The 24,486-nt window shown below is 41.3% G+C and overlaps 3 protein-coding genes across 5 annotated transcripts in view; 2 read left to right on the top strand and 1 right to left on the bottom strand.

Annotated features, from left to right (window-relative positions):
* Positions 1-1,857, top strand: part of LOC140947391 (uncharacterized) — a 7,457-nt gene extending 5,600 nt beyond the window's left edge. The window contains exon 9 of the mRNA XM_073396476.1: positions 227-1,857. Coding sequence (XP_073252577.1) covers positions 227-327 — 101 coding nt within the window. The 3' untranslated portion in view covers positions 328-1,857. The remainder of the gene's footprint in view (positions 1-226) is intronic.
* LOC140947393 (uncharacterized) overlaps positions 1-13,783 on the bottom strand; it is a 14,245-nt gene extending 462 nt beyond the window's left edge. The window contains exons 1-4 of one of the 3 annotated variants that reach the window (XM_073396478.1): positions 13,642-13,783; positions 11,948-12,017; positions 3,175-3,220; positions 1,604-1,861 (exon numbers count right to left, since the gene is read on the bottom strand). In XM_073396478.1, coding sequence (XP_073252579.1) covers positions 1,604-1,861; positions 3,175-3,220; positions 11,948-12,017; positions 13,642-13,780 — 513 coding nt within the window. In that variant the 5' untranslated portion in view covers positions 13,781-13,783. Of the gene's footprint in view, positions 1-1,603; positions 1,862-3,174; positions 3,221-11,947; positions 12,018-13,641 lie in introns of those variants that run through there. The other 2 variants (XM_073396479.1, XM_073396480.1) reach the window with 2 other exon arrangements.
* LOC140947392 (uncharacterized) lies at positions 13,736-24,486 on the top strand. The gene is made up of 4 exons (XM_073396477.1): positions 13,736-14,013; positions 20,038-20,107; positions 23,098-23,143; positions 24,097-24,486. Exons 1-4 carry the CDS (start codon positions 13,878-13,880, stop codon positions 24,367-24,369), a joined length of 525 nt encoding a protein of 174 aa, XP_073252578.1. The 5' UTR covers positions 13,736-13,877; the 3' UTR covers positions 24,370-24,486.

The following is a 24,486-nucleotide window of genomic DNA, read 5'->3' as shown; positions in this document are numbered from 1 at the left end:
TTATTTCATTGGCAAATAGAAGAAAAATAGAACCAGAAGAAACCCCTAGCTGCTTGATTCCACACCTACTTGTTATATTTACCCAGCAACTTAAAATCTTAGTGATGACCTTCACAAAGTGCTCGATCTCAACAATCTTACCAAATAATAGGGGACCATGAACATTCTAGGAAAAAAGTAATAATTATATATATATATATATTTTTTTCTTCTCCATTTATCTCAGAGAGGGAAAGCTTGTTGAGAAAACTGCAAAACATTGCTGTTAAAGATCGGAAAGAGAACCATGACCCTAACTGGCTCTCACAGTGGACTGGACCTGCATAGACCCACAGTATGTACAAAGGGCCAACAAAAGCTCTCCCAGGATCATAAAGAACTCAAACACATGCAGCTAAATCAAAAAAGTACTGACCCAATTTTTATTGTAAAGCTGCATACAACAAAGAGTATCATATTAATTTATTTCCCACTTGACAAAATGATGAATATTAAAGAGATTTGCTGCACCTGTATAAAATGCGTTTTGTGTCGACAACTTATTTAACACACCCAGTTCCCCAGATCAACACATTAACAGAGAGGAATTTGGAGCTGTTTTCCTACAACCTGAGAAAATCAGTGATACCGTAACTCCTTGAACAATGTATTTTTATTTTGCACAAAGTTCAGATACATCAGGAAGTGCTTACTGGTACTCAATTTTATTTTTCCCTTATTATGGCAAGAAAGATGTTGATTGGCTTTAAAACTCCATTTTGTTCATTAAAAGCCTATTAAACCTGAAGGAAGGACCAGTCATGCTGAATGATAATTCCATGTATGTTGTAATGTTAAGTTTTGTTCAACTGGCCTCTGCATACGGTGTACATCTACAGTTATTAGGTTATATTTAATGCATTAGGTAAAAGTTCTGACTAATAGTGAAATTATGTCTCAAGTTCCATCAAACATTTTTGCACACTGATTATCTATGACCAAATCTGAACAACTTTAATTTGATAAAAACATGGGAAGAGGGCAATAATTTGAATTGACTAGGACACACGTCCTTGAAATTTTCCCTTCATCCTCACTTAACCGGCACCTGCCACACAGGCTATCCAAATCCTAAAGGGTAGGGAGTCAAGGAATGCATACATAGGCAGGGGGTGGCCCATTTTGTAAGTACATGTAACAGTCATCCTGAGATATTTCAATTATATAATTCTGGCCGGTTTTTTTTGGTTATTATTTTTTGCCTAGTTCTCTCTGAGTCTGACATTACTTTTTTTGCAAACACCTAAGGAAAGGCCTTTAATGCATGTAAAAACTTTCTCTTAAATACTGTTAAGAATCATGAATCATTATTGAAATTCAAACTGCCAATGAGGAAACCAAAAACGGTGTGGAAAGCAGATACTTCAACCACACCTTTCTGATATTATGTAATTTACAAATTCAAATTAAGTGACATGTTAAGTTTAAGTTATATGTTATAAACACAGGTGCAATGTAGAACATGTGGTGAACTAGTGCCTGTAATATCCACGTCATGTACACACAAATTCACTCTCGCCGCTGTTTCATGCCTACAAAAATATTGTACAATACACTAGTCACATTATGCCTCCTTTTTGTGCTTCTCCATGTTGTTTATTAATGTTGAGCTTAATTTAACAATGCAAAGAAATGGCACTACAATCCAAATTGAATTTGGAATGACAAACAACCCGGCAAAAATAGGCCAATCCACATTTTCAAAGAGGACTTCTTCAGTACACAGTTGTGTGGCCATAAGTGTGAAGAGAATAGTTTTGGCACAGGTCATTGTGCTTACAACAATCCCACAAATGACAGACTTTACACTGGATTTTCTGTGCTGAAAAAGAGGTGTGATAGCTTAACATTACAATATGTTAATTTCTGAGGACAGACACTGAGGTGGATCCGGGCGTTTAAAGGATAATTGTGCGTTGTCTCATGCCTTTGAAACGATCCCTTTTTTAGCTATTTTACACATGAACTACTCTTAAAAATTTACAACGATCGAGACCAATAACAAATATGAAACCTGAAATACCGGTTATAAATTTGTATTTGTCATGTGCTCAAAAAATCACTTCTGATTTTCTTCAAAAATGGAATCAACACAGCATTTAAAAGCGGGAAAGGACTCTCCTCTGTCAATGTTTTTTCTTTTCATCACAGTCATTTTCCAAAAGATTAAACATATAGTATTTGTTAGCAATGTATGTCCACCAAAGGTTCTTGTCAGAAACTGCTCGTGTTTAGATGTTGTCATTTCGGTTTAATGGGTTCGAACGAACCACCCGAACCACCCCTGGATCCGCCCCAGAGACACATGGGCTGTCAAAATAGTGTGAAAAAAAAAATAATAATAATAACTATATATACAGTATGTTGTGTAATCCATGGAATAATGCTGAAAAAGTTTTTAAAAAAACAAGGATTTGTTTTCATTTATTTTTACCACAGGATACCCAACTTGATTTACCCAAAGTGTTTTTTAGTTACACCTCATGTCCAGTGTTTGAAATGATTTGTTGATCAACCAACTTCAAAAAAGGTTTGAATTTCAAAACTCATGGTGGTTGATGAAATAACAATTTAAAAAATGGATGGCTCAACTGTGCTAGATCAAATACATCATTTCTAAAGATGTATAAATTTCAAGCCTACAGAAAAAATTTAGAGGTAACGTACGAGGTAAATCTTTCTCAAATACAAAGTGCTTTGAGCTATCAAGATCATCAAGAAATTAGGTTCAAGGTCAAACATAAGCATAACCAAGAACTGACTGCAACTTGTGCTGAGTTAAAAAAATCTTTCACTGCTCAATTTTCACTGACATTTTGGTCTGACTCGCAAACAGAGTCTTCAATCCAGACCACACTACTCCCCTGCCTTCTTTGACCCCAAGAATTTCAATTCTTACAAGATCAGTAAACTTATATTAATAGAAACAAACAATGGAAACTACTTGGCTGAGAATTTGCCCCCGAATAACACAAATAAATGACAAATATAACTTCATCTGGAACACTTTGCTACTGTTTCCAAAAATACACATACATTTTGTTCCTGTCAAGGCTATGGATTTTAGTGTAGATCAGTTTGTATTGTGAAACTGGGTTGCCTGTGACTGTTACTTATGGTTGTTCCTTCACTCACCAAAATAAATGTCACTATGTTTAGGCATACTTCCACAATATTCATCCTACAAAAAAGAGAGAATGAGTAAAGGTGGGCACACTAAAAATAGGCCATTTCCATGTTGCCACTGAAAGCCTCCTTTTAAAAGCATTGAGGGAAGTTCACAGTCTTTTGATCATTTTTGCACTTGGCATCATTTTAAAAATCAAAGGAGTTGGAGCTCAGAAATGGCCTATTGGGCAATCTGTGAAGTGCTTATGATGCAGGAGTAGTATGAACAAAACTCTATTTCTTATAAAATATTCACACACTCCCAGGGAAAACATTTCTGCTAGCTTTTCTGTTTTGTTTACAATGTAGTTTATCATTAAGCCCCATACCTAAGAAAATGTGGTAATCTACCCATCCGAGAAATTTTGGTAATCACATGACCGTCTGCTCGCCCGCCGTCTGTCCGCACCACAGGCACACCAATGTAAAATAACTCAGTCAACATGTATGGCAACCCAAATGCAACTCAAGGTTATTTTGGCAGGAAATTGCATAGCCACCTGTGTCTTGTAAAGCAGAGACAACCGAAATCAATAAACAGGGTCCGAAATTAACTTTTTAATACGGGCGCCTACTGGCAATCAAGTATAAATTTTTGGTCGCCAGAGGGCAAATTGTGGTCGCCAAAAATCCCCCCTCCCTTTTTTTCAAATAAAAGTTACAACACGAATAAAAAATGCATGGTATGGACATTTTTATGCTCAAAAATTGCACTTCTTCTCCACAAATTACTTTTTGGAGATATAAAGCTATCTGACCTAGAACATAGGAACAAAAAGCTGTCTGCCCATGACTGCACTTATCATATCAAAACTCGTACCAGGCCACAACTGTACCACATTGCTCGTACCAGTCCACAAAGTACATAACGTACTTACCGTATTTCAGCTATGGAAAACAACATGACGGCATGGAAACGTGCAACTCATATTGATCGTAGCTGTTGTGGAGGTATTATTACAGGAAGATTCGTTTCATTTTTAATTAAAAAATATCAGCAGGACAAAAGTAAGACACCTGTTGGCAAATAGCTTCGAAGTTTCTCCGAACGTTAAAGTCCACAATAACAACCAGCTTTACAAGTTGCTAGCTGACGACCAGCTATGAAATTCTGGTCGCCAGGACTGAATTTTTAGTCGCATTGGCGACCAGGAAGGCGCAATTTCAGACCCTGATAAAGATAAAAACGGAAAGGCGAAATTGTTTCTGTATCTGTATTGCATGCAGTATTAAGCTTAGATTAATTGTCATGTCCACAAATTTGGAATGTAGAGAAAGGGAAAGAGGGAGCCGAAAAAGAGAAAGTAGGAGACTGGCCAGCAAAGCTCAACAGGAAAAAGAGTGACATAGAGCTAGAGAGAGAGAAAAAAATACAAAGGAGACATTTTTTGTTGGAAGAACAACATGAAAATTTTATAGCAGTGGGGAGAAAATGAGAAATGCTAGCGGCCACCAAGGTAAAAATGAGCAGCAGTAACAAAACAAGTAAATAAGAACACATGAAATTTGGTCCATAAAACGTGCAACTAGAAGTTGCTGGAAGTTTCATGATGTAGTCGTGCAAAACAACAGCAAAGAACAGGGTTTTCAATGAGATGTTAACCCATTCGCTCCTGGAGTTTTTGCCGAAAAACGCGTTTTGAAGCTAGCCGAGTGGTTTTCTGGTCACTGTCGTGCTATAAAGAGCTAAAACTTACCAAAAACCGGTTTACAGGTCGTACACTTCATGGCCTTCTGATCCAGATGCAAAATATCAGCTTGCGAAGTTCGGGCATGCGCAGAAAGCAAAATTTCGGCATAGTTTTTGGGTTTAAAAGTGACACAGCAGTCTTGACTTTTACTTTTCGCTTTCTCTCCTCCCCTCTTTTTTCGCTTTTCTTGCCTCATTTTTTTTTCTCTTGCTGGGCATTTAGTAGGCTTCATTTTGGTGGGAATAGTTTTTAGGAAAGCTTTTAGGATCTTAGGATTAGGTGAAAGGAAAGGTAACTGGGCAATGGAACAAGATTTTCATGGAGATTTTCAGGTCAATGTTACATGGTTTTTTGCCTCTTTCTCCGGTATCCTTGACTGAATTGTGCTCATTCTGGTATGGTTTGAAAGATCTCTTCACTCTGCACAAGTTAGCGGGCAAAGTTGTCCTTGACCGTTAAAACTGATGACGTCACAAAGGGTAGAAAGGACGTGGATCCGCACGGGCGGTTACGGGCGGTTCAGGGGCGAATGGGTTAAGTAGGTGGTAAAAGCTTTGGAGTAGGTGGAGAAGGAAAAAACTCGCACCAAAGGTACGAGTTTCTAGAAGGGTGGGGGTCTGCACCTCTTAGAATGCATTTCCAGCACCATCCAAACCATCTGCAGTGTTCAGCCAACAAAGAGAAACCACAAGCAAATGCAAACACAGGCTATGAACCCGCATCAAACACATCAATCTAAAGCTTCAAACAAAGTCAAGCGTTGCACAAGTTCTTTTGTTTAAACACGTATTGTTCAGCTCCTAATGTGAAAAGGTCAAATAGTTTCTTTAAAGTTATTTACACCACACTTTAATTTTTTCATTCTTGGTCTGTTTGCATTGATAAGCTTAGACCATTCACAGTCCCCTATTTTTTCGTGACATTGTTTAGATATACCGCGTCTTAGGTATCTTAATTTTCAAATGTACCGAGGGGGTGGGCGTCGGGGATTATAGCTCTGGGGGGGGGGGGGGGGGAGGGGCGAGAAAAATAGAGGGACTATAATAACATCACTGCAGCTTGCGTTCACGGAGCACGTTGTACCAGCAACGCAGGCGTTTTTTTTTAAATCACTGAAGATATTTGTAAAAACGCATAATTGATGCTAAATGCGTCTGGCATGTTTTTCATCACCAGTGGAGTTTCTTAATTAATGAAATGGTAAAAGGCGAGAAATTCCTGTCACGCCTCCTGAACGCGAGCTGCAGTGGTGTTATAACAGCCCCCCCATTTTCCTCGCTTCCTCCCAAACCGCCCCCGTCCCCTAAGTAGTTTTAACACTCTTGCAAGATAGCAGCCAGTAACACAAAGCGCTCGATCTCGATGATCTTAGAGCTAGAGGACTGTGAACATGTAGCGTGGGGCCTGAGCCCGAGTTGGGTCGGACATGCGCAGTTTAGGAGACCTACGACTGGTGTTACTGTTGTGCTAGTTTTAGTAAAGTGATTCGAACGCTAGCTGTGTTATTTGTGTTACATTTGGTGGCAGCAGTGGGATTTTTTGCCATGGAAGATACTGTGAAAGCTTTGGAAGAGAAAGTGGCGCTCCTCGAGGCGAAACTTGGAAAGAAAAGTGAAAGTAAGGCTGGTGCAAGCGGCAGTTCACCGACCACGTCGCCAGAAAACCCGCTTCGCATCAAACCGGAGAGCTTCTCTGCGACGGCCGGCGAAAGTTGGGTGGTTTGGATACGGAAATTTAAAAGTATTGCAGCCCTTAACAAGTGGAGTCCTGAGCTTCAATGTCAAATATTACCCACATACCTGAAAGGCCTTGCCGAACAGACCTATTACAGCCTGACTGCCGAACAAACAGCCACGTAGACGGCCGTTGAACGCGCTCTGACAGATCGATTTCATCCTAAGGAATCTCGTCAGGTACACATTTCCACTCTACGAGCTAAATTAAGACGTCCTGACGAAGATCTACATCAACTGAGGTGCGACATTTCTCGTCTTGTGGAGCTGGCCTATCCGGATGACCCCCCAGATATACTCAATCGCACGGCCAGAGATTTCTTCGTGGGTGCTTTAACCCCTATTATGTTGCGAGAGAAGGTGTTGGATTTAGGGCCCAATACTTTGGATGAGGCCCTAGTGGCAGCTCAGCGATATGAATCAAATCAAAGAGTGCTAAACAAGGGAAGTGCTCGAGTACTGTCTTCAACATCTGGGGAGCAGGAAAAGTTTGGCTCCCAACAGGGCACCCAAGAACCCCCAGCGTGGGCTAAGGAGCTTTTTCAACAGCAAGCTGAAATCTTAGAGAAGCTCAAGAATATTCCTCAAGGGAGGCAAGGTAGGAATGAAAGTTTAGAATCTGGACAAGGCCCCAGAGCATGTTTTAAATGCGGTAGCCCGACTCATTTTATTCGTGACTGTCCACATCAAGTCCGTCCCGACCAGGGAAACGGGAGATGGGCGGGGCGCAGCCGAAAGTGACCCCGCCCGAGAATCCAAAGGGAGCATTTTTGCCTTGTGATGTCAATGGTGTTAAGTCTCAAGCCTTATTAGACACAGGTGCAGAAGCAACAATTATCAGTGAAGACCTGTACAGTCGCTCTAAGACACATATAAACAAACTTGAGTCCGCACTGAAGCCTGTCCTGGAAGCCAATAACATGCCACTTGATGTGGTTGGAGAAACAGAAGTAACAATTCAGTTGGGCGCAATCAGGGCTAAGCATAAAGTGCTGGTGTGCCGAGGCTTGGCACAACAAGTGTTGATTGGTGTAGATTTCCTAACAACTCACAAATGTATTATTAACTTTGACACTAACACTGTCTACAGCAAGGAGGGACCCAACAAAATGGCTTTCGGATGCCTTGATAGAGTTTACAGGATCGCTGTGGCCAAAACCGTCACATTATCTCCAAATATGGTCGCAGACATACCTTGTGAGGTCCAAGGGGTAGATGACTTAGACGAATGTATGGGTGTACTGGAACCAGCGGACAAGTTTTCAGAAAGATATTCAGCTGGGGCCTTTCGGACGGCCGTGACTGTGAAAGGAGGTCGAATCCCAGTTCGTGTGTTCAATTACCTTAACAAGCCCCTCAAGATTTACAGTTGTAGCAGTATAGGGGACCTCTACCCATTAGCTGGCGAGGAGGGATCACAGGAGAAAACCAATGTGGGTGTGGGCTACAAGGTGGTACCCCCTACGGCCTCAAAGGAAGATGTTGAGGTTGGATTGGAAGCTAAACAATGTAGTGCGGTTTTTGTGAGGGACGCTGACGTTCACAGTTTATTGGTAGAAGAGATGTTCCCTATCAGCAGCGATTTGGTCCCGGAAGAGGAAAAACTTAGGCATTATGAGGTGTTGTCCACTTATGCTGACTGCCTTTCAAAGGGGCCGTGGGATTTAGGTACTGCGAAGGGCGTACAACATACCATCGACACAGGCTCTGCCAAGCCAATCCAGGTACCGCCGCGAAGAGTTCCCTTTCACAAAAGGCAAGAAATGCGCAACCAAGTGGATGAAATGCTCGAAGCAGAGATTATAGAACCGTCCGATTACCCTTGGTCCTCTCCGGTGGTTTTAGTAGCGAAACCTGATGGCAGTCAACGTTTCTGTGTGGACTACCGCGCTCTTAACTCGGTAACCAAGCGAGACTTGTACCCGCTTCCTCGGTGTGATGACATATTGGAGAGTTTATCTGGGGTAAAGTGGTTTTCTCATCTCGACCTCCTTAGGGGATATTGGCAAATTGATGTGGCAGAGGAAGATCGGGAAAAGACGGCGTTCGCAACTCCGGATGGTCTTTACCAATTTCCGCAAACTAAGTTTTGGCCTTACGAATGCACCTGCGTGTTTTATGGGGGGGCTATGCACCTTATCTTGAAGGGTTTATGCTGGTCAGACTGTCTAGTGTATCTAGATGATATCATTGTCTTTGGTCGAACACTACAGGAGCATAGGGAGAGACTGTCACTTGTGTTGTCACGCTTGGCAGAAGCAGGCTTGAAGATTAACCCCAAGAAATGCAAGCTTTTGTGTGAACAGGTGGTTGTGTTAGGTCACGTCGTGTCATGGGAGGGCATATCTACTGATCCAGAGAAAATCAAAGTCATAAAGGAGTGGCCGGAGCCAGTTGATGAGAGTCAGCTGAGAGCGTTCTTGGGGACGGCTGGTTACTACAGACAATTTGTGCCAAACTACGCCCACATTGCATCCCCTTTGCACCGTGCTTGTCAAAAGGGGGACCGTTTCAGATGGACAGCTGAGTGCAAGGAAGCTTTCCGGGTCATCAAGCACAGATTGTCGAGTGCTCCCATCCTGGCTTTTCCCCAGCTAGACGTACCGTTCATCCTGGACAGTGATGCCAGTGACAGTGGGCTGGGGGCGGTGTTGTCGCAGGTTCAATGTGGGAAAGAACGTGTAATAGCATACGCAGCACGCGCTCTATCAAAGGCTGAAAGGAACTATAGTACCACCCGGAAGGAACTGTTGGCCCTCGTGTGGGGAACGGAGCACTTCGAGACATTCCTTTACGGGCGATGTTTTCGGGTCAGGACTGACCATAGTGCTCTGCAGTGGCTACGGAACTTTAAGAACCCTAGAGGCCAGGTGGCTAGGTGGCTTGAAAGACGTTGTGACTTTGATTTCGAGGTGGAACATCGTCCGGGTCAGTTGCACGGCAATGCAGATGGACTGTCCCGCCTTCCCTGGGACGAGGGTGCATCGGTTAAGGTAGAGAGGGATGCCACCCTGATTCAGTCTGTGAATATGGAACCCTTGTCGAGAGAACGTATACGTGCAGCCCAAAACCAAAATCCTGTCCTGTCGCAAGTTGTGAGGTGGCTTGAAACTGGTGTCAGACCTGCTAGAGGCGATGTGGAAGGAGGGGGGCGCAAACTTTTGTCATACTGGTCACAATGGGGAAGGCTGTTTCTCAGGAACGGTCTGGTGTTTAGACGTTGGGAACACGAAGTGACAGGCCAAGAGATTTATCATCAAATCTGCTTGCCCGAGAGCGTCGTGTCACAAGTGTTGTGCGCCTTGCATAACGATCCTTCAGCAGGCCACCTTGGCGTCTCGAAGACTCTAGAAAAAGTGCGGAGGAGATTTTATTGGCACGGCATGCGGGAAGATGTCGAAATGCACGTTAGAAGGTGTATCCCATGTGCTGAAGTCAACGACCCTTGCAAGCTTCCAAAGGCACCCCTTATAAACATTAAGGCAGGGCACCCCCTACAACGGGTCGCAATAGACATTGTAGGCCCCACACCAAGATCTACCTCTGGCCATGAGTGGTTGCTGGTGGTCTCCGATCATTTTACTAAGTTTGCTCAAGCCTTCCCAGTGAGAAACACCTCAGCAGTCACGCTGGCGAAGAAGGTGACGGATGAATACATATGCCGTTTCGGGTGTTTCGAGGGTTTGCATTCTGATCAGGGAGCCAATGTGGATGGAGCTGTCTTCAAAGGACTGTGCGATTTAATTGACGCAGCGAAAACAAGGACAACGCCGTACCATCCCCAAGGGGATGGGCAGGTAGAGAGACTGAACAAATCTCTGGTGAAGATCCTTAGTAAGCTGATTTCTGACCATCGCCGGGACTGGGCGGACTTTGTGCCGAAAGCAGTTCTTGCTTACAACACTAGCGTGCATGAGTCGACTGGATTTACCCCTTAATGTTCGGCAGGGAAGCTATTCTGCCATTGGATGCTCTCCTTAGGTTCGAGACAACACGTTCCCAAGGGTCGGCACGGACATACCCCGATTATGTTGTTGAGCAGAAGCAGCAATTGGAAGAGACAGAGCAGATAGTGAGAGAGAACCTCAAGCGAGCGCAGAGGTCCCAGAAAGCTTATTATGACGCCAAGTGCCATGGTCAGCGGTTCCGTGTAGGAGACCGGGTTTGGTATAGAAACCGAACCAGGACGAGAAGGAAGAAATTCCTCAAACCCTGGTGTGGTCCTTGGAAGGTGGTGAAAGCTCTATCTGATGTTACCTATCGCATTGAAGAGGAGAGGCGGAAGCCGAGAAAACGTCGTCAGAGGAAGGTGGTCCACTTCAATTATCTGAAGCCATGCTTTTCGCCACCGGAAATCCACGAGAAGTCCTCACAGTTAACCTCTTCCAGCCATGCGGAAGATACGCCACAAGCGGAGAACCTGAGGAACGGGCAGCAACCGTCTCGAGGAAGCTTAGTTGACTCTGGAGATGTCGAATTGGAATGGCTGGAAAATCCAGTTGCTACAGTCACAGAGGTTTCTCAGTCCTTCCAGGAGCGTGAATCTAGTGGTGAATCTAGTGCTACATTAAGTACATCCCCTCGAACTGCTGACCTGCCGTGTCAGTCTGAGGTTTCTCAAGTGAGTGATGAACCGCGTCGTGAACCGTGTCATGCTGCGAGGCCGAGACGTGAGCGAAGGGAGCCTGTCTGGCTACGAGACTATGTTAGAACAGTTGTTGTTTACCCAACCTGGCCCTTGAACTTTGTAGGAACATTTGCATGCTTAAGTTAAAAATTCTCTCTTGTACTTCGGACCTTATGTGGGAGGGGGTAGTGTAGCGTGGGGCCTGAGCCCGAGTTGGGTCGGACATGTGCAGTTTAGGAGACCTACGACTCGTGTTACTGTTGTGCTAGTTTTAGTAAAGTGATTCGAACGCTAGCTGTGTTATTTGTGCTACAAACAGTCTATGTAAGCTTGAGTCAGTTGTCTCTTCCAGTCTCATTTCTGAGAATTACAGTTGAAACTCCTGTAAGCAGCTACCCAAAATGCTTATGGAGGGTGGTTGCTTATGAGAGGTGGTTGCACATGGAGGTTTGACTGTAGTATAAATTAAAAAGTTATCAGTAAATCATTACATTCCACTCATGCTTGTTGGATTATGAGGTGATTACAGTTATAGCCAATTGGCACCACATGCTTTTTTGGCTATATACACTTTACTATCTCGTATACAAAACATTCATGGAATGACAATAAGAGACTATTTTTTTATTTCCTTTGATGAGCGCACAGAGTTGCTCCATATCCAAAACAGTACTTGAAAAAAACCTTACCAGCTTTGGCCAATAACAAATGCATCTTTAAGATCTTTGTATCTTGCATCAACTTGGATGTAAATATTGTCTGAATACAAACAGAAAAATGACAGGACTTTTCACAACATTTGGATGTGTGAACAAGAAAATAATTTGATGGCATAACTGCTCTTTGGAAGTTCACTTATAGGATTTAACAGAGAAAGTATCCACTCCGTCGATATATTGCCTGTCACCTGACCTGAGTGTATAGGAAGGGGGCAACTCATGTAAAAGGTACAGGGATGATTCTCAGAAAATTACTGAGAATTATATTAAACCCCTACATGCCAGAGAGCAATCTCTGAATGGCTCTTGCTTCATTTTTTTTCCTTAGAGAGACTATAATAAAACAAGCCACCAATCAAATCTAGAATAAAACTTTAAGAGCTGAAGTGATTTAACCCATTTGCTCCTTGAAATTTTGAATAGTGTCATTTTAAGCTATTCAAGCCATTTATTTATTTCTCGGTCAATCATGGAGTTGCCATCAGGCCAATCAATATCTTATCCCATTTTCACTTTCATTTGCTAGGCACTTACTATACTAGGCCTCATTTTGGTGGGAAACATTTTTGGTAAAACTTGCAGGTTGGTAGTGAAAAAAAAAGTTTCATTTGAATTTACAGGTCAACTTTACATGTTCTTTTTTTTTGTATAATTTCTCCAGCCTGTTTGACCATGAGACGTGTGTAGCCGATGTTGTTCAGATTAAAATACAGTGAAATTTTGTCATAAAGGATCACTGTTCCTGGTTTGATGTTCAAACTCTTGTACCAACCAGGTTACTAAGTACTGTCTCGTGCGATCTGGGACATGGAATATGAGAGCACAACCACTGCCTCTTTCCACCATACCCAAAAAGATAATGCTCCGATCAAAAGTGATTTGGTAACTTGTAAAGCAATAAACAAGCTAAACTCAGCGTAAAAAGCCATCAACGTCAAAGTGACAACAATATGCTTTGAACAAATTTTTCACTTCTTGACTGCGCTCTACAAGTTTTTCTTGTTCTGGTGCCTCTTAGATGATGCAAGGAAATTGGTACCTAAAATTTAACCTAAAAATAATATGTCAGACTCAAGTGAGACACTTTCATATTTTCGCTTTGATAATTGGCCCCAATTGGTAATGAAATTGCTGTTTTTGGTAACATCGACGCAATCAATTTTCCTTTCTAACGCAAATCCAATGTTCATATAAAGTGCTATTTAGGCAATAAATAAAGTAGTGGCTGACACATTACCAACAAGCTGCCAACTGTCGGCTGACAGTCTGCCTACAGTTGGCGGAAAATTTTCACATAAGATGGTAACACAGTTGACCAACAGTTTTTTTGGGGAGCTGTTCACTTTTTCCACAGTTTGGACCCCCAATCAAAAATTCCTGGATCTGCCCCTGTATTGTAACACAAATTTCATATAAGTTTAGCCTTTACACGCTTATATCGTAAGTAAATCGTTTGTAAAAATATTTAGCTTTCCTCTCTGAACCTTAGTGAGAACTAAATGTGCACTTTTTACCCGACCCCTCAAGACCACGAGCATCCCTGTCTTCCTGTCTCTCCCATTTTGGATCAGCGTCCTCCCCTGTTCAAAGATCTCCAAAGATGCAGTTCTCCAGTCAAAAACAGAGGCGGGAAAATAGTGGGGTGTAAAAAGCGCCATACTCACATGGTTTGAAAAGGTAATTCCACTTTCCTCCAGGTAGTGTATGAGGGCGTAACAGAACAAAAAAGGCGTCAATCGCACAAATAATGCTGGAAAGAAGAAGCCAAAAGGCTACCCAAGATGGAAGATTTTGGCGCATCATGTTGAAAGAGTACGCATTAAAGCAGGGACCGTATAGCATTATGGGCCAGGGTTCCTCGTGACTGTGGTTGTTTCGTCTGGTTGAAGAACTCACGATAATGCAGCGAAGTCTACCATCTTGGGTCGTGTTTTGGCTATTTGTGACGGGTGTCGTCTGTACCATCGATGGCTTGTTTATAATTTTGCGACCGCATACATTACCTGATGGAAAATGGAACTACCTTGTCAAACCATGTAAGTCAAATGAACAGTCTCAAGACTGGGCAAGATTTCCATACAATAACCCCTTGAATTTTTATTCTGCATGTTGCAATTTCATACTTTGTCCCTTCTTTTTCTCACAAACAGTTTAATATGAATAGAGTCGAAACATGTTTGCATTATTAATGTATGGGGCTATACGGAAATCTTACTTGTAGCCTGCCTGCGTAAAGGCAGACACACGAGGGATTTTGCTCGAGGAGCATGCTCCCGGGGCACGCTCCGGGAGCAAAGCGCCTCCGTGTGTACCAACGATTTCATGGGTATACTTCATCCTCGGGAGCAGAATTTCCACCCCGCAAAATGCTCCACGATATTTAACAGGTTAAATTGCAAATTGAGCGAACTTGTTGAAAACGCTCCCTCGTGTGTACTGACACGTGCAAAATGAGCCTGGAGCATGCTCCGGGAGCAAAACCACTCGTGTGCATCGGCCTTAACAGGCGCTTCGATCTGAGCCAAGCGCGCCACAGGAAAAAATAACGGATTCCCATTTTTGGATATTTTTGGGTATTTAAAGAATACCCATAAAAATCCCAAATTTGGCAAAGTGAGACAAGTCCCAACCAGGGAATTCCCAACCAAGTTCCCAGATTGGGACTTGTCTCACTCTTCCAGATTTGGGATTTTTGTTGGTATTCTTTAAATACCCAAAACTATCCAAAAATGGGAATCCGTTATTTTTTCCTTGCTAGCAAGGCGAACGCGGAATTTTGCAAACAAACTAACAGTATAGTGGAACCTGGGTGAGGACAAAACATGGACCAGGGGTCCATGGACTCCCACCTTGGACCGGGTGCATGGACCCCCTGTCATGGACCGGGTCCATATGGACAGTTTTTTTAAAATAGTGATAAATGAACAAAAACAGAAATCGGTCAGTGTAAAATGCAGACTGCAGACTGCAGACTGCAGACTGCGGACTGCAGACTGCAGACTGCAGACTGCGGACCAGGGGTAAAATGCAGACTGAGTGTAAAATGCAGACTGCAGACTAAGAGTAAAATGCAGGCTGGGGTAAAATGCAGAATAAAGACTGTAGACTTTTTTAAACATTTGTGCTCCTTCTTCTTCAAATCGGTGAAATAGCTAGCCGGTATCAGTTACACACTTCGCTTCCTAGTCGAAGTGAATTGCACATTCGCCAGAAGTTTCAATGAACATCCAAACAGCTTAAGTCTGCGTACCTTGATTTGCAATACTTTCATAGAAGGTCATCCAAATTTCCTGCAGAACATCTTTTCTTTGTTGTTGGAATGACTTACTCCCGTTTTTATCGCCATAATTCCTGTACAGTATTTTGGGTCAGCAGCTTTCATTTAAGCGTAAACATCGTGGTGTTGTACCAGTTCACGGTCCCTGGTCACGTATATCGAAAACTTTGCATCAAAAGTTGAAGCGTGAAGTCTCTCGGATGGAAAAAAGGTTCAAGATTGTGATTATGTTTTCGGGTCGTTGACAACGTTCCAGAGAAGAAAGGAATGGATTTGTGAAAGCAGATGTCATCAAGTAAGTGTTCGTTTACATGTATTTGCGGGATTTTTTTGGCCTTAAACCCTTCCATGACTACAGTTTATGCTCGGTCTGCATTTTACTCCAGCCTGCGTTTTACTCTTAGTCTGCAGTCTGCATTTTACACTCAGTCTGCATTTTACCCCTGGTCCGCAGTCTGCAGTCTGCAGTCGGCAGTCTGCATTTTACACTGACCGAAACAGAAATAGAGCAAAAGTAAGATTAAAAACAACAACAACAACAAACAATACTTGATTGATGAGTATCATTCAATTGTGCTTCTATAATGTAAACACATGACTTTTACCTCACGCCAAAATGTTGCTTGTTCTGAATTGTTTCCTCTGACAGGTGGATTATGCTTTGGTGGAAAACGTTTTGACTGAGCAAATGTGAATTTTTTGCTGCTTACAGTGAAACCTGTATTAAGCGGACACCCTCGGGGAATGCTGTACTCTCTGCTTAATACAGGTTCGATAGATAATGTCATATGAGGTGTCAAATGCCATTCAAATGAACAGTGGAAACGTTCAGAATACTCCCTGAGAGACTAGGATGATATACGTTTGCATAAAGTGGACCAACTGATCATAGTACCATAAACATAGATTGCAACTAAAATTTGAAGAAATCAGATGAGCAAAACAAGCTCTATACAAACAAAAGGAAATAGAAAACAATACTGTACCCATGTGTACTGTGAAACTAATCAAGTCACGTTTTTTAAAGTAAAAATCGAAAAATTTGTGGGTGGCAATTTGAGGCAATCTTTTGCATTTCCGGTGTCTGGCATGTTGGATGGTGGAATTTAATTATTATTGTCAGTTTAATACAGGTTGGCAACGATAGAAAAATGACCATTTCAGGTACTTTTTAGGTGTCCGCGTCTCAGCTTAATAGAGGTGTCCGCTAAATAAAGGCTTCAGTGTATTTCATGCTGAGAGGTCAATGTTTGGTCACGCTGGGCCCAGCTTGTTAGCGTTTTTAGCAGGATGATTAATTCTCATGGATAGTGATTTACAGATCCAAACATCGAAATGTAGCTTAAACTGAATTTAGCTACATCAGCTATGGAGAATTGCGATGTGACTCAGTCACAATTGCTCTAAAAGCAATGAATTCTAAACTTCAGCTTGTTCATAATGTGAGTCTTTGTACGGGAGTGCGTTACATGTGCAAGCAGAGTACGTAAGCACAACTAAATATTTGTGAACAGCATCTTGACAAATCTTATTTTTGCACTATCTGTTTTTGTTCAATTCTCATCACTGGACCCGGTCCATAACAGGGGGTTCATGGACCCGGTCCATGAAAGTAGTCGTTATGTCGAGGGTTCATTATATCGAAAATCTCAATGTAACAAATTTTTGGGATAACATGAGAAATGTTTGTTTTATGGAGGTATAGTTAATTATTAATTTCCAAAGTCCAGCATTTCCGGATCTGAACAATTTCTGCAGATTATGAACATTTGAATACGAAGCTATCGTCTTTGTTCAGAGCTGTGCATAGCTATGGCACTGGAAACACAAGAATAGGCATGCAAAACTGCTTAAATCCACTGTACAGATAAATTTTCTACTCGTTGGTCTGTTTCACATTCATCTTCACCTATTTTTCGGTCACATGATGACATTTATTCGTTATATCTAGGTATTTTTTACGTTTGCATTTCTGGATTGCAGTGATTTTGTTACAATTTGCTAATAGTGGGTCCTGGGACTCATTTTTTGAAAAATTATGAGTCCCAGTCCAGAATCAACGCAGTGCTGTCAATTCTCCCAGATAATCCGGGAGACTCCAGGTTTTGGACCGCATCTCCCAGTCTCCAGATTAGAGTATGAAATCTCCTGGATAATCGCCGCAAGTTTGCCATTTCTTTTTGACTCGACTCTCTGACAATGAAATTTCAAATATTTTGCGTTGTTTGAACTATTTTAATGTTAAACTGTGAAAGGTTGGTCATTTCAAAAGTAGGTTGAGTTTTTAATGTTAACATTGAACATTTCCTCGCATACTCCGGTATGCAATTTTAATATAAGCAATAAAATGTGATTGGTCAAACTATGTTACAATGCCAACAACATCTGTTTTGAGCGTTTTAAGTCACTGCAAATATTCAAGACGATTGGAATCAACGAGTGTTTTTGCAAAAATGAGATCATGTGCCGTGCATTATGATGTCATCTATCATCCCTTCCCTATCAACTCTCAATATTTGTAAATGTTGGGGGTTGACAGCCCTGTAATGCATCACAGTTCAAAAAACAATGAGTCCTTACTCCTATATTAAAAGATGCCACAACCCTCATGAAACCAGACTATCACATTTAATCTGTAGAACATTATCAATAGAAAGCACTTACCTCTGTAATACATTATAGTCAGTGTACTAAAATCAAATTACAGTCTTTCTAGCAAAAAATAGAAAACAGTAACGTTTTCACTCTCATCAGAAACGTATCTTTATTGTCCCGGCATTAGAGCAAAACATTTTTGGGTGGGATTTTCTTATTTTCATACTAAGAGTAATCGGAGCTTAGGAGAGTGCGTTCGATATGTTTGCTAGGCGCACAGGTAGCAGTTGAAGGGAAAGGGTGGATGGTTCTTGCGATAGATAGCTATGGTTAAGGTATATTTTGAACGTAAGGGTTGCTTACAGCGAAACCTCGATTTAAACTGTGTATCATAATGAAAAGGTTTTGAAGGCTAGTGATCAACGTGGTATCGTATGGTTCGTCTGAAGTGCTTGTTATTTGAGGAGACACTGGCCAGAGTACTTCGGGCGTATAAAGAACTTTTTGTTTTACTGGCGCAATAGATGTTCTACATGGCGCAGTTGTTCGAAGGCCGATCAGAGCTTAACCGGGGTTTCTTTTTCTTTTTGTTAACAAACATTTCTTTCGATAATTTTCTGAGTTATTTTTAAAGGAACAGTATCCCGTTACTGCGCATGCGCCAAACTCTGATTTTGGACAGGATGTCGCGAAATCAAAAGATGCGAGGAGAGTAAGAGAACCTTCAAAAAATCCGTTTGCATCACGCTTGGCCGGGTCAATACTACACTAAAACTTCTCAGGATTACAGATCAATGATATATTGTTCCCGTTTTGAGTTTGCGTTACTTTTATTGCCGTTGGCCAGACGACTGATTTTTTCTTCACTTAAATTTCACTGATTATTAAAGACTACTTTTGTAAACCTAAGCATGTTATTCATTATTCATTTAACATTGACTGACTGAAATATTAGCAACCAGAATGTCTTCCTTTATGATTTCTGAAATTTTCTAAGCATTGAGGTATAGAATATACGAGCTCCCATAGCGTGTCTAAATTCACAATTTCCTAGGTGAAGCGTGGTCGCTGTCTTAGCTAGTCCAGTGTTTTGGGGGCTGGATCTTTGTATGTTGTCTAATCAACGATAATCCAGATGGTTACTAGAGGGTTAATGTTCGCATCACGTGAGTTTGCCGGCTGGTCGTCCTTTGGTATAAAGTTTGCAAATTCTTCTGATGCCATGCCTGCATGAAGTGTGCACCGCCTTTTTTCTTTTCAAGGCTTTCCAACCTTTGTTGGTCACATATCTCCATACTGTTGTGCTCGAAACTTTCCTTGCAGTCTTGTTGAATTATTATGCATATACTTATTGCTTTTTCGATAACATTTTTCACACAGTTTGTTAAAAAAACCCTGCCATCTACTCCTTGGTTTGTCTTGTAAGGTCTTTACTTTTGACCACTTGTTCTCTCATCTTGAAACAGTGTACACCTTCATTTTCGTGAAAGAGTAGAGAAAAGAACAGAAAGCACCAAAAAAACGAAAAAAGAAAACCTACAAAATGGGCAGGAAAAAATTAATATGGCGGGAAAAAATTCGCGGACGTAAACACGCTGTACATCCGAGGGTTAAGGGGCGAATGAGATTTCATTTCCGGCGTCTGCTTAATAAATAAAGAGTTGATTTGGGAATTTAAAACAGGATTTTGTGAAGGCAGCCTTAAGTAGAGCTATCCGCTTACAGGAGTGTCCGTTAAGAGACCTTTCACTGTAATCTTAAACTCAGAAGATCACTTTCCCTTATTTGGGTAGATTTTTCCAGTAACACTGGAGACGTCTAACATAGAAAACCATGTGTAAAGTTCTGTATAATGCCTTAAAGCAATCAGCAGTCTTTGGACGCAGTTTGTTGATGACTGTCACTGCATTCAGTTTTTTATGTAAAAAAATGAGTCAACCAAACTTTTGTCTCAGCAAGACTGTGAAGGCAAAGGAGAGATACTGTACACGGTAAGACCTTATGAAAGACAAGGCATGCTTATAACTCTCAGTGATTGTGTAACTATAAATGCAAAAATGACTGAACTTGCTGGACTGTACCTTAGGTTAGAGAGTGCTATATTTTAATTTCAGACATCATTTGATCCATAGGGGATATTCATTGTTAGACAATAAAGATGTCACCATTTATTGCTTTTTTGTTGTAGATAACATTTATATTGAAGTCGATGAAAGGTACAAGGACCTAAAAGATGCATTTGTTATTGGAGTAAGCTGGTGAGGTCTTTATGAAGGGGTTATACTTTAAATTGCCAAGGTCACCTTAAAAACATACTTTTGTAAATATACAAAATTATGTTGTCATGAATGTATGAATGTTATGAATGTATAATTGTTGACAGTGTGATGATTAAGTCTCCTTCTTTACCCAAACGTCTCTCATCTTTACCCAAACGGCCCTTATCACATGGTGTCCTCTTTTTGACAGGTGAATAGAATCTTCTTTTATTGGTAAAAAAACCCTGGATTTCTGGGGTCATCAGTGAAGTTAATGCAAAGATCATTTGTCGAGAAAGTGAAACAAAACAAAGCAATTGAGACCAAGAGAGACAAGTTACTAATAGCTGTTAAGAGATACATGTACTGTCAAAACTCCTGAAAGGAAACATCCAAAGGACTGAAACCCACTAATGAGAGTTAAGTACCATTGGGTTCATTCCGAGCTAGGAGCATGTATGCTGACACATCTACTTATTTACTTAAAAGGGTATAGATTGTGTACAGTTTCCTTTTACAGTCAAGCCCTGTTAATACGGACACTGAAGGGACTGCAGAAAGTGTCCATATTAATTGGGTGTCCATATTAAGCGGGTCATGTTATCCAAGTCAGAAAAGACCCTTTAACCTCAACAAAATACCAAAGAAGTTAAAAAGGACATGAGCATTGTGAAATTAAACTTCTCTAACTTTCAAAGATCCGTCATTACGTGGTTTAAGTGCGCGGAAACACCTAAAAATCGCTCATTAAGGGACCGATCGCTTATTACGTCCCGGGGGGGGGGGAGGATGGGGTCTAAGAGGCTTGATTTTGGGGGGTCAATTTTGAAAATGCACAAAATGTTAGGGGGTCAAAATATTAAGACACAGGGCTGGCACTCTAGGAAAAAGTTGTCAAACTATATTATGATTGAAGCAAATCCATGTTTCCTTCAGAAGTAGACAAAAAAATTTGCCTCAGTGTTTCTTTGTCAGCAACAAAATGTTATCCGTATAAAACTTGGCCCAGAAACCTATCAGCTATTTCTGCTACCAGGACTGTAGCATGCATGTACGCACATATGCCTATACATACAGCTGAAGTCTGGAAAAAATATATAGATTTTTTTAATTTCCTGAAAGCATTTTTATCATTAAATTGCGATAAATGTTTTGCATTATATTAGTGGTTTTGTTTTAGGACTTCCTTTAAGTGGAGTGAAATGGATCCGAATGTTAAGCCACAGACCTTGGTTGAGCCTTTTGACCAAGCCAACTCTAATTCTATCCCAGAGTATAATGTAACTCTCATAACTTTGTTGACTTTATCCTGTGTCAACATGCACAGCTGAGTGTAGCTTCAGCAGCATGGAGAGACTGCAAACTCCTTTATGAAGAACCATGACAGACGAGAGATTGAGCTTTCTTGCAATTCTGCACATACACAAGCACAAGGATGTGATTGATATTGATGGCATTATAACAGAGTTTGCCCATCTGAAGGGTACACATCTCGCCCTTTGCTTGTAACGTCTTTGATGGCGTCACTGTTTTACCCTTTTTTACCGTAAACAGTCTGTACCTTACCAATAACACTAGAGATAGATGGGTAAAGTAAACAACTAATTACTACATTTTAGTTCGTCTTTATTTACAGAAACTGTCCTGCAAAAAATGCAGGAGATGGCATTTCCGAGACCCCAAATTCCAAACTTTTCTGGGGGAGCATGCCCCCAGACTCCCTCAGGTTTGGCGTGCCTTCCGCGTGCTAACTTTTCTCCCCCTGCGTGCACCTTCAAAATCTCACGCTACGCTACCAACTACTAGCTTATGAAATCAATGCCCAAGGATGGAAGAAGAGACTTGGTCTAGATGGGGTTGGAGGGTGGGGGGGGGGTGCATTTATAAAATTGTTATTGCCAAGGGGGGTACAATTTTCTTATGTAATTATTTGGGGGGGGGGGGGGTTTTGATACACCACACTTTTCTGAACCCCTCCCCTGGGACGTAAAAAACGATCAGTTTCTTATATTATTACTTAATCAAAATCCTTCTCTGCATAACTCGTGCGATGCCAAAAATTGACTCTACAAATCATCCTGTCTGGTGTATGGTAGCTCTGGGATTATCGACATGCTGTCAACTGAAGGATTTTTACCTTCAAGAAGGAAAGGTTTATTACAGCACACATTTAATAATGAAATGTCCTCATTAGCAAGGTTGGCTTTCAATGAGAATTTGTTGACTGGGCAAGAAATAAGTGTACATTGTAAGAGCTTTGCCCAGGGACAAAGAAAACTGTCTGTAATAACGAGGTGCCCATGTTAAGTAGGTGTCCTGTAAAGTGGGGTTCGACGGTACATACAAGTTGCACCATCTTATAACATGTCAAATTTAATTTCTGGTTTATTTTGATGAAACCGAGTTTTTTCTAAGAGTTTCTGTTCAATTCTGTACCCTTATTTATAGATGATAATGTTTTAAGTAATCATCTGGGGTGTTCAAGCAAAAGAAAATCTGTTTACCCACATAAAAGTGGTCGTGGTCAGTTATGACAGCCCAGGGTTTGCTTTACCAGATCACTATTTTAATTCATAATTACTCAGTTTTCCTGTAATCAGTTGTAAGGTTAGTGATTGGGAACCAATGTTAGGAAAAGCTATGAATGATATGATCAATTTTATCTTTTGATGACCATCATAGCCTTGTTATGACCATCATAACCAGGGCAGGATTAGCTCAGTCGACTCGGTAGAGTGCTTGACTGCAGGGCTGGAGGTCGCAGGTTTGGCTGGAGCCAGACCAATATTCATTGTCTTAAAATAACTGATAAATGAAGGTACTACCTTTGCCCTGCATGCAAACGGCTAGACCTTCGCATGGCTCGGATAGCCATGTAAAATGGTAGTCCCGCAGTGTCCTCAAACTAGTGCTTTCTTGCTAAATACTTTGGTACTCAAATCATAATGCGCATTTTTTTTTTGCCTCTTATTTCTCGTCTCTCTTTCTAGGATGAACCTTGCAGAAGTTGTTCTGAACTTCTTCACATTAGCATTGGTAAGTATACATTGTACATGTTTATCCTTTTTATGTAAAATATATTTACCAGTACAAATTCTACCTCTAAAATGGCAAATGTTTTTAGGGCTTAGGGTTAACATCTTACTCTGAAAACAGATAAAAAATTTTGTTGGTGCTAGACACCTGGCCGCTCTCCAAAATGATTTTTTTGCGGGGGGTGGGGGCTGGGTGGGGAAAGGAGCGCTTGGAAGGAGCGCTGTGTTAAAACTAAAAACGGCTGCGAGGGAGGCTATAACAGAACTTGAGGAGAGATTTTTGTAAAGCACCTCCACCTTGTTTATAAATTTTTTCCCATGTAACTATTTTTTTTTTGCTGATAACAATGTAAAGGGGGACATGTGTAAAGGGTGATCAGGAGATTTTACCAGCGGCCTTTTAAGCTCAATCTATATCTTTCAAGTTTGACCCCAGACTCGACACGCCATTGATGTCCAAAAAATTCTTTGTGAGTGCTTCCTTTGTGTTCCCGTATTTATCACCCAGGACTCCGTAATTAAGAGCACAAACAGTTTGTATATATAACGGGTTTAAAATACTTTTGCCGCGAAGGGTACGTCATCCTCTTTGCGCAGAAAGAGGTTTCAATACTGGAAATCGTCGCTTTAATCATAAAAACTGAGGGAGGGCCCTGGCCTCAAGTTTAGGAACTTTGTAAATCCTAAAAATGTTCAAGAACAGTGCATGAATGGAGTAGGGAAATTGGGTTTATCCCACTGTGGCATCCATTTTAGAAAGTCTCTAAATGTTAATAGACTGCCCATAAGTTAGTCGAGCGAGCGGCGTAAACCCAGCAAGAAGCGCACAGAAAGTCAGCCAAGCGCCACCAAAACTGATCGCCAAGCGCGAAAAAGAGGATCGAAATTGAGATTTTCCTAATCGCAAAGGTCTAAAATGTAAGTTGATATTATTTTCCTTCCTTTTCTTTACAGCATATAAGTGGAAAAGCAGGACTGTCCATAGTGCTTACTTTCATGGTATCTACAATGACGTGGTCCAAAACAATCCTGTACTTTCTCCTCAGCACTTCGCTTTGTGGTGGTCAGCACTACATCAATCACAATGACTGGAGAACAACAATATTGTTGTACATAATCCCAAATGGCACCTGGATTATTATTCCATTTCTCTGCATGATAGCTACAGGAAGAAAAATGCTGGTTTTCATGGAGAATAATGATGCAAAAGCAAAGAAGTCTCGTTAATCTTTTTGTGTCGTACTTTCGCGGTACTTGGAGTCTTATTTCCAAAAACTTTGAATCCTACCTTTTTAAAAAAATACATAAAAAAAAAGAAAGAAATAAAGTATGCGTCACAGGCTA

Source organism: Porites lutea, chromosome 9, assembly GCF_958299795.1.
Source record: "Porites lutea chromosome 9, jaPorLute2.1, whole genome shotgun sequence".
NCBI lineage: Eukaryota > Metazoa > Cnidaria > Anthozoa > Scleractinia > Poritidae > Porites > Porites lutea.
The sequence above is the reverse complement of the archived record's forward strand: the minus strand, read 5'-3'. Positions and strand labels throughout refer to the sequence as shown.